Source organism: Chamaea fasciata, unplaced genomic scaffold, assembly GCF_029207755.1.
Source record: "Chamaea fasciata isolate MVZ Bird 193981 ecotype frontalis unplaced genomic scaffold, bChaFas1.0.hap1 SCAF_1, whole genome shotgun sequence".
In the NCBI taxonomy this organism is placed as follows: Eukaryota; Metazoa; Chordata; class Aves; order Passeriformes; family Sylviidae; genus Chamaea; species Chamaea fasciata.
This window is the reverse complement of record NW_027094086.1, coordinates 96,448,502-96,463,647: the sequence shown is the minus strand read 5'-3', so window position 1 is coordinate 96,463,647 and position 15,146 is coordinate 96,448,502. Positions and strand designations below refer to the sequence as shown.

At 38.8% G+C, this 15,146-nt stretch overlaps 1 protein-coding gene across 1 annotated transcript in view; it reads right to left on the bottom strand.

The window, feature by feature from the left end:
* The window catches only part of TNS3 (tensin 3), a 135,578-nt gene that overhangs the window by 58,799 nt on the left and 61,633 nt on the right, over window positions 1-15,146 (bottom strand). Inside the window, exon 14 of the mRNA XM_066190326.1 lies at window positions 4,543-5,802. Within this exon, the coding sequence (XP_066046423.1) occupies window positions 4,543-5,802 (1,260 nt within the window). The remainder of the gene's footprint in view (window positions 1-4,542; window positions 5,803-15,146) is intronic.

Below are 15,146 nucleotides of genomic sequence, written 5' to 3'. Positions count from 1 at the left end.
TATTAAAACTTCAATTTCTACTTTTAATTTACCTAAAAACTCATATTTATTGTTAACCACTGTAAAGTTAACTCCCAAGTCAGGCACCAAAATTTTCCTGCACAATGGACACTACAAGTTTTGTGGTGCATTGTACATACAAATAAGGCAGGTGAGAAGTTGGACAAGTTTCATTTTTCTCTCAATTCACAACTTATTTCAGAGGGTCTGTGCTTACCTACAGAACAACACAGTAAATGGGAACATCTGTAACAGTTCAACAGTTAAAAATATTAATAAATAAGGTATGCAAAAAGGATTTCTTCCTCTTTCCCTTGTCTGCAGAGACACTGTAGTATGATTTATGATACTGTATCTTGGGCCAACTCCAAAGGTTTATTTTTGATAGAGGAAAGATCTGTGAAGGTATTCCAGACATGTAATCAGATGCTAAGCCATGTCGGTTTTGTTCATTTTGCATTATTCTTTGAGAGAGGAAGGTCTTGTTTAATGTTTAATTCTGTGTTGAGCTGATAAACTCCAAGTGAAATATGAGGCTGTATGAATTGTTCATGTGTTGTAACTACAGTAGGTAACCAAGGGAAGTTTTGAGAGGGTAATTTCAAACACCATAGCTCATGCATGAAGAAGAATTAAAATTACCTGAGAGCAACAATATAATTTCAGCCTCATGGAAAATACAGTCCCTCTCTTCTTCATGCTGGCAAATTTAGATAGAAATGCATCTCTTGGTCATATTAATTGAAACAGGCTGCCCAAATATTGAATGCATTTCTGTGTTCTGCCTTCACTTGATCACATAATTCCTCACCTCCACTTAGTATTTTTCTAAAGATGAAAATTGTAACATTTTAACAGCAAAACGGTGGGCTACACAGACGAGACATGGTGACAATGATGGTAGGTTATAATGAAAATGTGTTAAAACCTTTCTGTTCTCTACATTTATTAACAGATTCTTACTTCTACAGTTTTGTAGGTTGAAGCAAAAGATTAATTTAGCTTTCTTTGTTTACTGATTAAACATAAGCCTTGTGGTAAAAGATGGCAGATTTGAGAAAATTAGTCTTACAAATATCTTTAGCAGTAGACCGAGGTCATGTGTTATTAGGCATAAAAGAATATACAGAGAGTGAAGTAAATGGGTAAGGCTGCTGAGAAAAAGCTTATATACATATCAAAATTTCTTCATGCTACAAACTTCTCATCTTTTAAAATTAAGCACTACTGCAGCACTGCGTTATTAGTAAACAGCAGCTTCATTGACTACCAGAAACTCATCTCCCCATAACTCAGCTCAAGTAAAAGATAAAAAGTGGCAAAATTTTAATAAACAGTGCAGTGATTCACCTCTGATAAGCAACACACATGACACTGAAGGAGACAAGAGGTCATCAACCCTTGTTCTTCATGGTTCATAAAGATACATTCTAGCAGAAAGAAATTCAATGATCCAAAAATGCTAAGCACTTAATGCAAGACATGATTTCAGACAGAACCCAGAACTCTGATGCATGGGCAGTCAGTTGTTTGTGCCATGTTGACCTATGCTAAGGATACATGTGTATAAAAACATCTAGGAAGAAACGTGAAAGGAGAGGGAGTTGCCTATCTGTCAATCAGTGCAGAATCATTTGAGCAAACAGAAGCAAGAATGCACCATAATGTACATCCCAGCTGATACATACATATTTAATTCTTATGCACATTCTTCCAGCTTTGCAGGGCACTGGAAACATGCACACACCTTTAAAGCATATATTTTCTGCTCACTCATGCAGGAAATCAAATAATTCCACTATCCTCCTGTAACACAACCCTCAAGTTAGACGCACACACACCATGCATCACATTGATCCCATTCACCTCCAGCACTGGTCACTTCTCTCAACGGAGAGACTCATGCAGGATGTCTCATTCATCCAATCAACCTCACTCAGACCATTCAGTCCTGATCTGCAAACTCTCTTTATCACAGACCAATTCATTCTATTAATATACTTGTTAGGTCAAGGACTGTTTAAGTCATGGAAAACAGAGCTCCCTCTAAAACCTGACTCTGTAAGATCAGCCATTGTGAGCAACTGTTGTTTTGGTTATCCATTATTAATGGCTATTTCTTCATCCCCATGGCAGCCAGCATTTCTTTGTGCTATCAATTGCAGCTCCTGTACTGCACTAGTTTCAACAGCAAATTAAATGCCTTGGATTTTCCCCTGCCTATCCTAATTCTGTGAAGTTCTATGAATCTTCTCCAAGGTAAGATAAACCACATTCAACACATTCTGGAGTATGGCCACTCCTCCCAGCTTTATGCATCAGCAAACTTGCTGAGGAGGCATTCTACCCATTCATCCAAGTGATTAATAAGTTAAACAAGACTGGATTTAGACCCCTGAACTACAGGCATCTGTAGACTGTGCCACTGACCACAACCTTCTGAGACCTGACATGCAGCCAGTTCTCAATCCAGTGATTCAGATCAGTGGTGTATATAGGGAAAAACATTCCAGTGTTCCTCATTCTTAATATTCATTCAGGTAAATTGCTTTTTCCCCATGCTGGTTTGTGCACACCATGCATGAATAAATGTATGATTCTGTATATTTCAGTGGGGCAAGTCCAGATATGTAAATAAATAAATCTACAGCACTTGGAAAATCAGTATGTGCTGGTGACCTCCTAATCTCAAGCAGAGATGGCAGCATGCCATATATATGTGTTGTTTTACTTCTGGAAACTTGAGTAGTTCTAAAATCAAGCTCTTGTTAGTATAAATTGAATATTACTTGCAGAAGTCAGAAATGGAACATTTTAGCACTTGACATAATGACAAACTTTAAAACTTATTATTGTTCTAAAATGATAGAATTTATCTTTCAAATTTTGTTTAATTAAGGATTCCTGACTACTAAACTCTTTCCTCTTCTACTGTGCCCTGATACCTCCCCTCAAATACCCAGGATTTTAAATGCTGTCTATATATTTATATTTGATTCCCTTAAATACAGAAATTTCATATTTTAATTCTTTAAAACAAATCCTCTTCTATATCATTCCCCAAGTAAACTTATTTTCACTGGTCTTTATTTACCTGATGTTTAAAATGCAAGGGAAATTACAGTGACTCCTACTTTCTTTCAGATGACCAGAATCTCTGAGAAAATTTCAAGTATCTCTTTTAAGCTTTATATATTCAAACACAGAACTGTAAAAGGTGGCTTATTCTAAATCATCTCTTTATCCCCTTCACTAGATTTACTGTATATAAAGATAAGAGTTCTCTCCTGCTGGAAAAATCTCAATTTGTCCATCAGCTAATAATTAGGAAAGATTCAAGACAATTACAAACTAATGGCACAAAATACATATTGCATATTAAAATAAGCAGCGAGGCATCTCATATTTATTCTTCATGGATTTTTGGACTTCTTTAGTCTTCGGTTACCCTGCTAAACACAGAACTGTGATTTTGCCTTCCCCATAAGAATCACCATCTTGATCCCATAGGACTGCCCATGAACAGACACCACACACTAGTCGGGCACATTCATCATTGAATGGTTTAGCATATGCTACTGGGCTTGAGTTAAAGCTACTCATTTGTGTCCAGTGAGGCCATGGGCACATCTTCGGTCATGTTGGCTAATACTCTGTCAAATCCTGTGGACACAAGCAAATCTTTCATTTCACCATGACTGGAGACAAGAAGAAAAGGAAGAGGAAGATGGAAGGGGAGAGAGAGAGGCAAGGGCATATGTTTTGCCAGAGAAATTAGACCACATAAAATTTTCAAACATGACAGTAGGACAGGCAAGAGCTTATTTGTCACAAATTTTAGGCAGACCATTAAAAATAGGTTTAGTGGACTTGGCCAGAGGCAGACTACTCATCCTTTTGCAAAGCTGCTAGTTCTAGTACCATTACTTAGGCAACATAGTCAGCAAGTGTTGCAAATTTAATTCCAACAGCTGTAATCATTTCAGAGACAGAGATAACAAACAAGCACTGTGACTTGTAAATTTTCAAACAGAAAACTTACCAAAAGAGCATGTTTTAAAATACTTTACTGGCAAATATTACATTATTTGTGAAAACATTGCATAAAAATTTAATGCCAGCATCATTACACTACATTTGAAGATAAAGTTGTTGGAACTTTTTCTCCTAATTTAAATGGAAATAGTAATAATGAAAAACATATACCACTGATGCCTTCTAAAAATGTCTCAATGTACACATTCTGCTCCCTTATAACTTAAATTCACAGCAGCAAAAAAAACCCCAACAGATGATCTATAATAGGCAAGAACTTGCTGAACAGTACATTTTTCAAGCAAACAGGCAAGTACCTGCAAAACTCACTTATCTTACATGAATTTGATTCCATATATTGGATGATTATGTAAAGAGGGCATCAGAAATACTCCCTTGATAATCATTGTCAAAGTTTTAAGTAATGACCTGAGGATCCTGCTGTACCATATACTGAACACACAGGTGCTAGAAAGAGTATTATTTCCAGAAAGTATTACATCTTACCATGCCCAGAGGGATTCCTGCTTGCAACCTCTAATTTGTCATGGAAGCCAGAACTACTGTTAAGCTCTTCCATGTGTGCATCAAGGCTGTTGAAGGCATTTACTTTATTTCTGTCACTGGTGAGAGTGTTAATGCAGGTTGGAATAGGTTCAAATGTAGGGTCTAAGTCCAAGATCAGCCTGTTCAGTTGTTCAATGGACTGATCAATATCCAAAGTTGGAGAAGCTGGCAAGTCCTCAGCATTTTGTCCTAGACCCAGGCCACTTGTGTTCCTCTGAGGAATTGGCCTCGACTTAAAACTGTCAGCACCTGCATGTTCTTCAGCTTCTGCAGCACCCAGCTTGCTTCCTAGCCCTCTCTGCACAGCATCTCTGCTGCTAGAGCCATATACTGGGGCATCTGCGACTTGAGACTGGCTCTGGACACTGCCCAAATTCTCCACCTTGTTACAAATGCCAACCCTCATTTCATTCTCTGGGGCAAAACCATATTGGTGAGCAGTGACCATCTGCTGCTGGTGTACCCAGGTCTGAGTAGAGTAGTTACTTGAGCCATAGGCTTGTGGATGGCATGAGACAGAAGGCTTCTGCTGCACTTTCTCAGTTGACTTTAGCTCAGTGCTTCTAAATGATCTCTCATAGAGGGAATCCGCACCAATTCCCAGGTCTGCAGCAAAAGCATTGTGATGCTCTTCCCCAGCATTACTTCCAAAGCAGTCTGAAAGAAGTGAGTTCTGACTGCTCTTGTGGCAACTGAAGTTCCCTAGGTGGGTGGAGTGCTGCCCCTCTGAGGAAGACAAAGTCCCAATACTGTCCACACTGTGAAGGTCATGATTAGGCATTTCATCATCCAGAATATCAGTCTCCCTATCCTTCATTTTCGTGACTTCATCCATGTGAACTTGAGCTGGCACTATGTGATGAGTAGCACTGTACTTGCTTTGAGCATCAGTCACATCTTTTGTTGTGCTGACAGAATCCTCTAGACCAAAGCCACTAAGTAGCTGGTCCAGTTCTGCCTTCTCTTGTGGGCTCAGACCCCGTTTAACTCCTGGGACAAGGTGTTCCTCAGTCTTGTCCGTTCTGATGGAAGCTGTGGAGTGTCCTGAATCACTACTGACAGACAGGGTATAATCACTGTGATCAGGATTGCCTGTACCATGAACACCCTGAGCAATGCCAGGGATGTTGCTGTCTGAAGAGCTCTTCTTTCTCACTTCTGCATAAAGACTGCCATCAATGGGACCTTGGGCATGCAGCACTGTGGAGATATAAGTAAAAAGGGAAGAGAGATATAAACAAGGCATCATAAAAGGGCTGTGACTAGTGTCATGCCACAAGTATTGTTAACACTAACAGTATTGATTCTGCAAAACTAAATCGACTCTACAACTACAGAAAATACCAATGACATTATCTTCTTTAATTTTAAAACACTTTTCTTGTTGGAAATACAATATGCCATTTGTAGCTCAAGATCAAATAAAATCCTCTATTTTTATGCTGTTTTGAGTGCATGTTTATGGCTCCACAAACTCTTCATACTAATTTAAAGAATCCCACTATTACAGCACTAGAAATATGAGAGGCATGTACTATGCATTCCATTCAGAGCAAGAATTGTAGAAACCCACTAGCAATATTTGCCCTTAATATATATACTATGTAATTATTACTTCGTCAATTTTTAGTTGCTGGTCTGACTATACTACAAAGAATAATTTTCTCCTTTTCTTGGTGGTGAAGTCCTCTTCACAAAGGAAGGCACAAATAAATGTTAAGAGTATGACATTTCTACATATATGGAGGATCTGGTATGCATGTCATGGTTTTGCTTCAAAAAATTACTAATGAACTTAAATGGAAGCCTCCACAGAAGTAACTGTATTTATCTTGCTCCCATCTAACACATCACACCTAACACATCACACAGGTTAGACCAACATAAGGTTAAAGAATGGCTACTGAATTTTTATCCAGTGCTGAAAATAGGCACAATTCTATTTCTCAAGAAAAGTGTTAGGAATAAGTATGTCCAGTGTCTGTAAAGCCAAGAAAGTAAGTAGTTCCACTTTCAAAGGACTTTATGTTCATTTACCAGAATTTAGATTAAGTAGATATTTCTGAAAAACTTTTCCTACCCATAGTCTGAGAATGATTTGAGATTAAGAAAATTAAACCATTACAATTTAGGAACAGGCAGACTTTTCTCAAAGGTAACCATCAGCTACATTTTTGTAGTTCCAGAATCAAAAGCCCCATGGACAGCCTAATGCATTTCAGCATCAACACTACCACACATTTTCAAAATGTATGTAAAATGGTATCATGATCATGAACTTCCAAACTAGGAAACTTCTCTAGGAAATACCCATTTAGAAAAAGCATTATGCAGAAGTTGTACTCACAACGGTAATGAATTAATTTGTTTTTATAAAGGCAAGAAAAGTGGTCTGGTTGGAAAAAGTTTTCATTATGGCACACACTGACAAGGTTCCATCAGTTAAAATACTTACATAATAAAGGTTATACAATAGTTTTAATGTAGTTTAGCTAAAGTGAAGGACAGTCTTTTACTTTCTAAGGACTAGGAACTATTATCTGTCTGATGGTGATTTTAAAAACAGCACATGCAAAACACCAAAATACCCCCTTTCAGAAAAGGTTATCAAACTGAGCAAAAAGGAAAGCAACTCCCCTTGCTGTAAAATTTCTGTGTGGATCAAGTTTGATGTGTAAATTCCATGGTGAAAAGAACTGCTATGCATGAGGTTGATTGTCTGTATACAGATACTTGAAAAGAATATTTATGAAAAAAGATGTATCAAAAATACAGCCAACAGACAATGTCTCGGGCTTTTTCATGCTGTGATTTCTCATAAGCTCTCACTACCTTCTAGGACTGTGAAGCATACTTGGTGTTTCACGTGGAAGTATTTTGATACAGTCACAATAAATTGCAGAATTAAAAAAACAAAACAAAACAAAACAAAACAAAACCAACAAAAAACCCCCCCAACTAACCAGAACTAGGAGTAACAATTAGGTGGGTGTTTTTACTGTATGCTTGGTTTTGAGTTTAAAAACTAGAAAACAATAAAAAACCCTGCTTTTTGGAATAGTTGTATTTCCTGACACAACACTCTCCAGACGGCAAATACTGTAAAATAAAAAATGCCCCTATTCCTCTTCTCTGCCTTTGCTTTTATATCTGAGCTGACATCACATGTGATGTCATGGTATGGAATACCCCTTTGGTTAATTTGCGTCATCTATTTTAGCCTAGTTGTGTCCGCTCCCTGGATATTGCCCACTCTCAGCCGACTTGATGGGAGGAAGGGATGAGAGAATTGTTAAAGAGATGGTGATGATGGTGTGCCAGTGCTGCTCAGCAGCAGACAAAATACTAATGTGTTATCACCACCTTTCCAGCTACAAATGCAAAGCACAGCACTGTGAGGGCTGCTAAGGGAAAATTAACACCAGCTCAGCCAGACCAAATACAACACCTCACACAAGATCAAACATTCTAGCATGCACATTTGGTTCTCCTTGTAAAAGTGGTAAGTACAAAAAAACTGTCAGATTCTCAAGTACAGCTGTGACAGCTACAGCTGGTCTGTAAGCTACACAGATAAAATCGGCCATAACAGACCTATACTTGACCAGCCTAGTTTGTTAAAGAGTAGAAGTAAACAAGTCACTGGGTGAGACAATGATAGGTTGGATTCAAACTCAAACAAAGGATCCTAGCCAATCTCAATCAATCCTGAATGCAGACATATAATTGGCCAGTGAGCTGGGTGGTGTTAAGACCTCGACCAATCAGGTGTTCAAGCACAGGAATTTTGAAGCCCCTGTAAAAGAGGGCGTCCATCAATAAATCTAGGCCGTTGTCACATGAACTTGGTTCAGTTGTGTGCCTGTCTCTGAAACTGCGACATACAGCCAAGGAAGCAATGGAAAACTTTTGTGTATCTCCCTCCCTTAGCCCTCCGAGTACCATCACACAGTACCATCCAAGCATAGTGGCAGAATTACAGACAAGAAGACAGACACACTGACAGCAGACTACTGACCCAAGGGTCTTGCACATGGGTGCTCTGTAAGATTCAGCGATAATCCTGTCTAGTACTTCTTCCATTAATACAAAATCATCAAATTTATTCTGCATCTGGCTTGAAATTCTAGGCAACCCCAAGTATCTGGACGTCTTCCAGGTGTGAATTGTACAGCTTCCACTCTGAAGAAGAGACATGAGTACAGCTTACTTAAAATTTCATTTAGGAAAAAAAAAACGGAACAGCAAAGCCCACAAACAGAAAATTAAGTACTGCATTCATGTGTTAGTACAGACCTTAGCCTTAGCCTTAACTTCAGGATTCTCAGATAGCTTTTAAGTAGGTTTAAAAGTATTTCTCCTGGGTAACCAAAATTTTATTGTATTCCATATCTATCTGTGCCCAAGATTGGTATTGTCTCTTTAAGACGCAGCTCCACAGCTGGAAACAGGGCCAGGGGTTGCAAGGGTTTCTTTAAAAAGTCAGAGCACCCAAGCCAGGTTCTCTTTTGCCTGGTGGCTTTTGCTCAAGGCAGAGGCTCCACTTCATCAGAGGTTGTTTCAGGTAGGTTTTTCTGGGCTCACAAAAATAATAACTCAAAAAGCTGAATTTCACAATCAGAAACTGTTTCAGAGTAAAATTTGCAAACTCTTGTCAGCAGCACAAAGCTTGAGCCAGTCCCAGGGCTGGGTCAGTCGGTGCTGGAACACCATTTTAGAAAAAAGAATGTCTGCTGAAAGTCTCATCCACTACCAAGTTTCAAAAATCCCTAAAGCAATTTCTTGAAATAATGGCTTCCCCAAAAGAAGTCTCATTGATCACAAGTAGGATGGTGAGCCTGACATTACTTTGGATATTTACACTAGAACTTGATGAACCATATTATGTGTCTACAAATGAAATGAGAAACAGAAGAGTTTGGGACCTGCTGATTTTTGACTTTTAATTTAAATATCAATACAGTATTATTATACATCACAAGAAAACAACTGTGATTGTGGGCAAAAACAATTTACTTGCAAGTAGACAATTTGCTCTAATAAATAGCTACCTTTTTAGGAACCAAAAAAATACCACTCTGCATTATAAACAGGCAAGAAAGAATTAAACTCATAGCTAAACAAAAATCCAGCTGTTCCTGAGGAGTCTGGATATATAATCTTGCAGCTTTCTGATCGTAAAAATAAAATGCATATTGCACATAACAAAATTATTTTCTAATTTGCAGAGTTGAAGGAAAGCATTCTTAGATTAATTTGAGGTTTTTAATTTTAACTATCATCATAGAATATATCATAGAATGGTTTGGGTTGCAAGGGACCTTAAATATCATCTAGTTCCAAGCCCCCTGCCATGGGCAGGGATACCTTCCAATAGACCAGGTTGCTCAAAACCCCACCCAACCTGGCCTTCAGCACTTCCAGGGATAGAGCATTCACAACTTTTCTGTGCTACCTGTTCCAGTATCTCGACACGCTCTATTTATTCTTTATATCTCATCTAAATCTCTCCTCTTTCAGTTTAAAGCCTGTCCTGTCACTACATGCTCTCGTAAATAATCTCTCTCCATCTTTTTTGTGGGCTCCCTTCAGGTAGTGGAAGGCTGCAATTAGGTCACTCCATTTTTCCTTTCTCATTTCCAGACTGACCAAACCCAATTCTCCTAGCCTTTCCTGACAGGAGATAAGGAAATCCATTCATCTTTCCAACCAACTTGGTGGTCTCCTCTGCTCTGCTGGGGACCCCATACTTGTATGCAGCACTGCAGGTGGGAATCTCACCTGAGAGGAGGGGGTGAATCACCTCCCTCACACTGCTGCCCACATGTAGGAGAAGGGATTACAGATGATCTCGACCCTGATAAGTAAGAGCTGTGCTAATTACCCAATATAGCCTTGCCCCTGATGAGTCACAGCTATAGCCAATAAAGGTAAGTGTGATAAAAGGGGTGGGTTGTGTGGTCAGGGGAAGACCTTGAAGAAGCAGGAATGGGAGGGCCTAAGGAAGAGGGGATGAGGAAGGAGATACTGAAGGAACAATCTGGAAGGACTAGGCAAAACAAGAGAGAGAAGCCCTGCTGTAAGATCAGTCTGAGTCTACAGCTAAAACCTGTTATTGGAACCTGCAGTCATAGTCCAGCTAGGTAAAAGCCTGCATTCAGAGTCTGCAAACTAATACATGCAGTCATAGTTCAGCAGAAAATAACCAACAGTCAGAGGCTGCAAGGGAAACGTAGAGTAGGAGCTTTCTGCAGCCTGAGTCAGTGAATAGTTGGAGTCAGGATAACTGAATTGTAAAGAGGAATAAAGCAGGACCCTTTTCATGCTGTGATAAACAACAAGTCTGTGTCTTGGCTCATATCTACCCTCTAACGAGAGGGCTGCTGCAACACCCACACTGCTTTTGATATGGCCCAGGACACATGTGGCTTTCTGGGTTGCAAGAGCATGTTGCTGGGTCGTGTCCAGCCTCTCAACCCCCAGCACCCCCAAGTCCTTCACGGCAGGGCTATTCTTGATCTGTTCATCACGTAGCTTTTACTGGTATTGGGGCATGCCTCAACCCAGGTGCAGGCGCCTTGCACTTGGTCTTATTAAAATTATAAATATATACAAATATAAATATGTAAAAGCTATATACATATATCATTTGTTTGTTCATAAAACTAGGACAAATGAGCTATTCAAATACTACAAACCACAAAATACAAGGGTTTGTAGTTGTTCTGGTATTATATAACATCTTTATTTCATCTTCTACCTTTTTCTTTAACAAAATTCTAGAATATCTCTGCACTAAGACTTTTGAACTTCACTTTACCCTAGTCTTCATCCATATGTTTCTCAAAAAAGGTGAATACCAACTTAATTGTAAAAGTAAAGCTATGCATATAGGCAGGGAACAGTATTGACAAAAGAAAATGAGAAAATATAACAGCAGCACAACATTTCATTCTTTACACCTTACTAAGTAATGGTACCACAGAGGCCTTAAAAATTCAATACCTCATCTCCATGTACCACTCAATCCCTACTACCATGTTTTCCAAGGAGGCAACACTTCAAAATATGGGAGTAACACAGTTGTCAAAAAAACAAGATCACAACACAGGTGATCTGAGTAATGCTGGAACTTAACTAACTAAACCAAAGAAGTTCGCTTCCTTTCAACCTGATCACTCTTCCCAGGAGTTGTTCCAACTCTCTGAACTGCCTAGACTGATGCTCAACAACATTCCCATGGTGAATCTGAATTACACACACACACACCTCTCCCCAGTATCAGGGACTCTCTTGTAACTGAAAATCTCAGAACAAAGGTTATGTGTGTATTTTCAGTTCTCTATCTGATACACAAAGAGCAACTTATTTAAAAATTAGGACCTGAAATACTAACACACACCAAATTTAGAGACATCCTTCCAAGCCTGTGTTTTCCTGGCACTATTCTCCTGGAAATCCAAATACCCAAAGGCAAGCTTGTGAGTTAAAAATATTTCAGTCTCTATGGCTTTTGACTTGTCCCTACAGCTACCCGCTGTCCATTAATCACTTGGGAAAACATACACAAATGAAAGCCAGTTACTTTAACTCATGCACCACAAATTCAGCAACAGGTGTTCTGATCCAGTCCACCTGAACAAAAATATGATTGCAAATACACAAACTCCTTCAAACTGTACCCTTGTTCATGCTGCAGCAGGAAACATTACAGAAGATCTGGATTATCTTTTATCAACCTCATAAATAAATATTTTTACCTTCAGGCCAACCTGAACAAGTCCTGAGCTGCATTCTTTTGAAGTTAGATCTTTTTATGTGTGCTTGTCTTTTCCTTTCTCCTTCTCTAACAAAGACAGGTCTTCATTCCTTACAAACTCTTCCTGTGTAACTACTACAAAATCCATAAAGAAATACATGTGGTTTGTATTTCTAGCTCTTGAACCACAACAAAGCTACTTACCTCTTTACTAGGCATGACAAGGAATTATCTGCAATAGTCAATCACTGGCTTATTTGCATCAATTAATATTCGCTAAGCAAGACTCTGCAAATAGGAAAACCAAAGTTAGGACAAATCCCCAAAGTTAAAAAGGCCTGAAATGTCTCTTCTCCTGCTGTTTGAGCTGCAGCCACGGTTTCTGCTCCTGAAGGTAAGCAGTCTTGCTAAAGAATCATGAGACTTGTATCAGCCAGAAAAAGGAAATGAAAACATAAACAAAGGAGGAGCTGGAGGAGGCAATCATGTTCAATGAAATCTGAAATATGGCAGCCAAGGAGGAGTGGAAACATGTTGATTGAAAAGGTAATTCAGTCTACAAGCTATTCCCTTACAGTGGTTCTTTTCACAGTCTGTTTCAATATCCAAACAAAGCTGAGTGAATTTCAGTTTCTAGATCATTGACATCATTCTTCCCAAAATAAACAGCTGCTAGAAAACGTTTTTCTCCTGCACTGACCAACCAGGCTAGACACTTGTGCACATCTTCAAGAATTTGTGTATTACCACAATTCTCAGGCAAGAAAAGCTTTCTGGAAGTCCTGTAGCAGTAACACTTTTTATCTAGCAGCTGCTGCTTTCAAGCTCCCAGATCCCAGAAGGCTTTGCCTTCTCTGTCTCTGGAATGAATCACCTCGAACTAGGGGAAGTGAAGCTGTTAGTTCCTCCATTAGTAACAGCAGTATCTCACCACAGAACAGCCGGCAAACTTTTGCTCTAAACATTATTCCAAATGTACACATGCATCACCACCAGACAGCTGTGCCCCTGGACAATATTCATTTTCTGTTTCAGGGACTGTCACCACTTTAATGACTTCTCAGTTGAACAGAGGTTAAAAGTGGTTCTTGTATACCCAAAATACATCTACCTGTTCATTGTTTATGTAGGAGTTAAAAGTTAAGTTCAAATCTAATTCAGAACTTTTCAGAACACACTTTTTCCTTCAAATGTTCCTGTTCTTGCAAATCAGTAAATGGTTGCACAAGAAACACATCAGGACTCTGATAAAGACACAAAGCACACAACACAAGCTATGCTAACATTGCTTTTCCAGAACCAGAGAACTGGCTCTCTCCTTTGGGATGATAAAGAATTGCTGTTAAATTGGAAATGTCCCACATTTCATAAAGATATGAAAAAAAACCAAAGTATATTAAAAACTCCTAATGCAAACTGATGAGTCTCACTTAAGATGCAAATTTAGTTTTAATCTCACTGCATTTTGGTTCTTTGTGAGGAAAAATTCCCAGCTCTTTTCCTTGCTTCAATTACAGGCCTCTTTTGCTCCTTCATAAGCCTGAACTGCATATACATGCAAGTGACTTTGGACCATCAACACTGAGCATGCTTGAATACAGGCTGAGGCTCCATGCTGACGCCTGCACTTTGCTAGATTATTAGAAGAAACACAGACAACATAAAAGCATCACTGCATAAATTAACTTATCCTATGGATAAGTTTACATGAAATAGATTCATTCAGACAGGTCACCATGCTGCTAAAATTTTATTGCTCTAAATATAGAACAATATGGTGGTCTTGGTGGTGATCCATCACAAGAATGCTTTGGGATAACTACTGGTTAAACCTATCCATGGATGTGTTTAGAAAGATGTTCTCTAACCGTATCACTCAACTCCAAGTTTTTGCTTCCTCTGTTGTCAGTACCAGGCTTCCTGGGATGCATCACCTTTTGCAGTACTAGGTGCTTCTGGCTATGTGCACATTCCCACATCTGAGGTCAATTGGATTACTAGGTTCACCAGTCTGATCCACTTCAGATATAGATTTAAATTTAGTAAGCAAGGCTACGATATACACCTCTTTGAATTTTTTATGCTTATTGTTGCAAGTACAGATGATACTTGGACTGGTGCAGTGGCAGAGAAGGGTCATGCAAATGAACCAATCACAATGAACTGATCAAAAATTTGAGGAAAAATATGGATTGTGAATCCACCTCATCTTAGAACCTGGCATTGTCCAGTTGTGGTGCTTTCTAAAATTTAGAGATCTAGAACTGTATTTAGTGCAACTCCAACTGTGACACAAAAAGTAGGTCCTCATTTCGTAAATTGGTGCAAGGCTGTGAGATCAATTTCTGGTTCATAAACATTAATCTGGAAATCCTTTAATACATTTTTAAAGAGGTTTTAGAAAATTATTACTTGAGGGTAACTATTTAACTAGAAAGAAAAGAGAAAGGTATGAAGTCATCTATCACTTTTTTCCTTAACCTGACCCAAGCAAACCCGACATTCATATTTGCATTGCATTTAAAACAAAACTAGTTTTCCAGCATGGAAGAGCAGCATCTAAGTCATCAGGAAACTGTTTGGTTTCTTAGGTTTCTCAAGTCCCTGAGTATAACAGAAAAATAAAGGAGACTGAAGAAAACAAGGCATGTTATCATTAAAACAAAAAGTGAACAAACACTGAGAGGAAAACAACTAACAGGATTGTTGTTAGAAAAGTGCTAACGTTGCAGAACACACAGGATCACATGAGGTCCTTAAACCTTGAATCTTTTGTGAAGCAGAA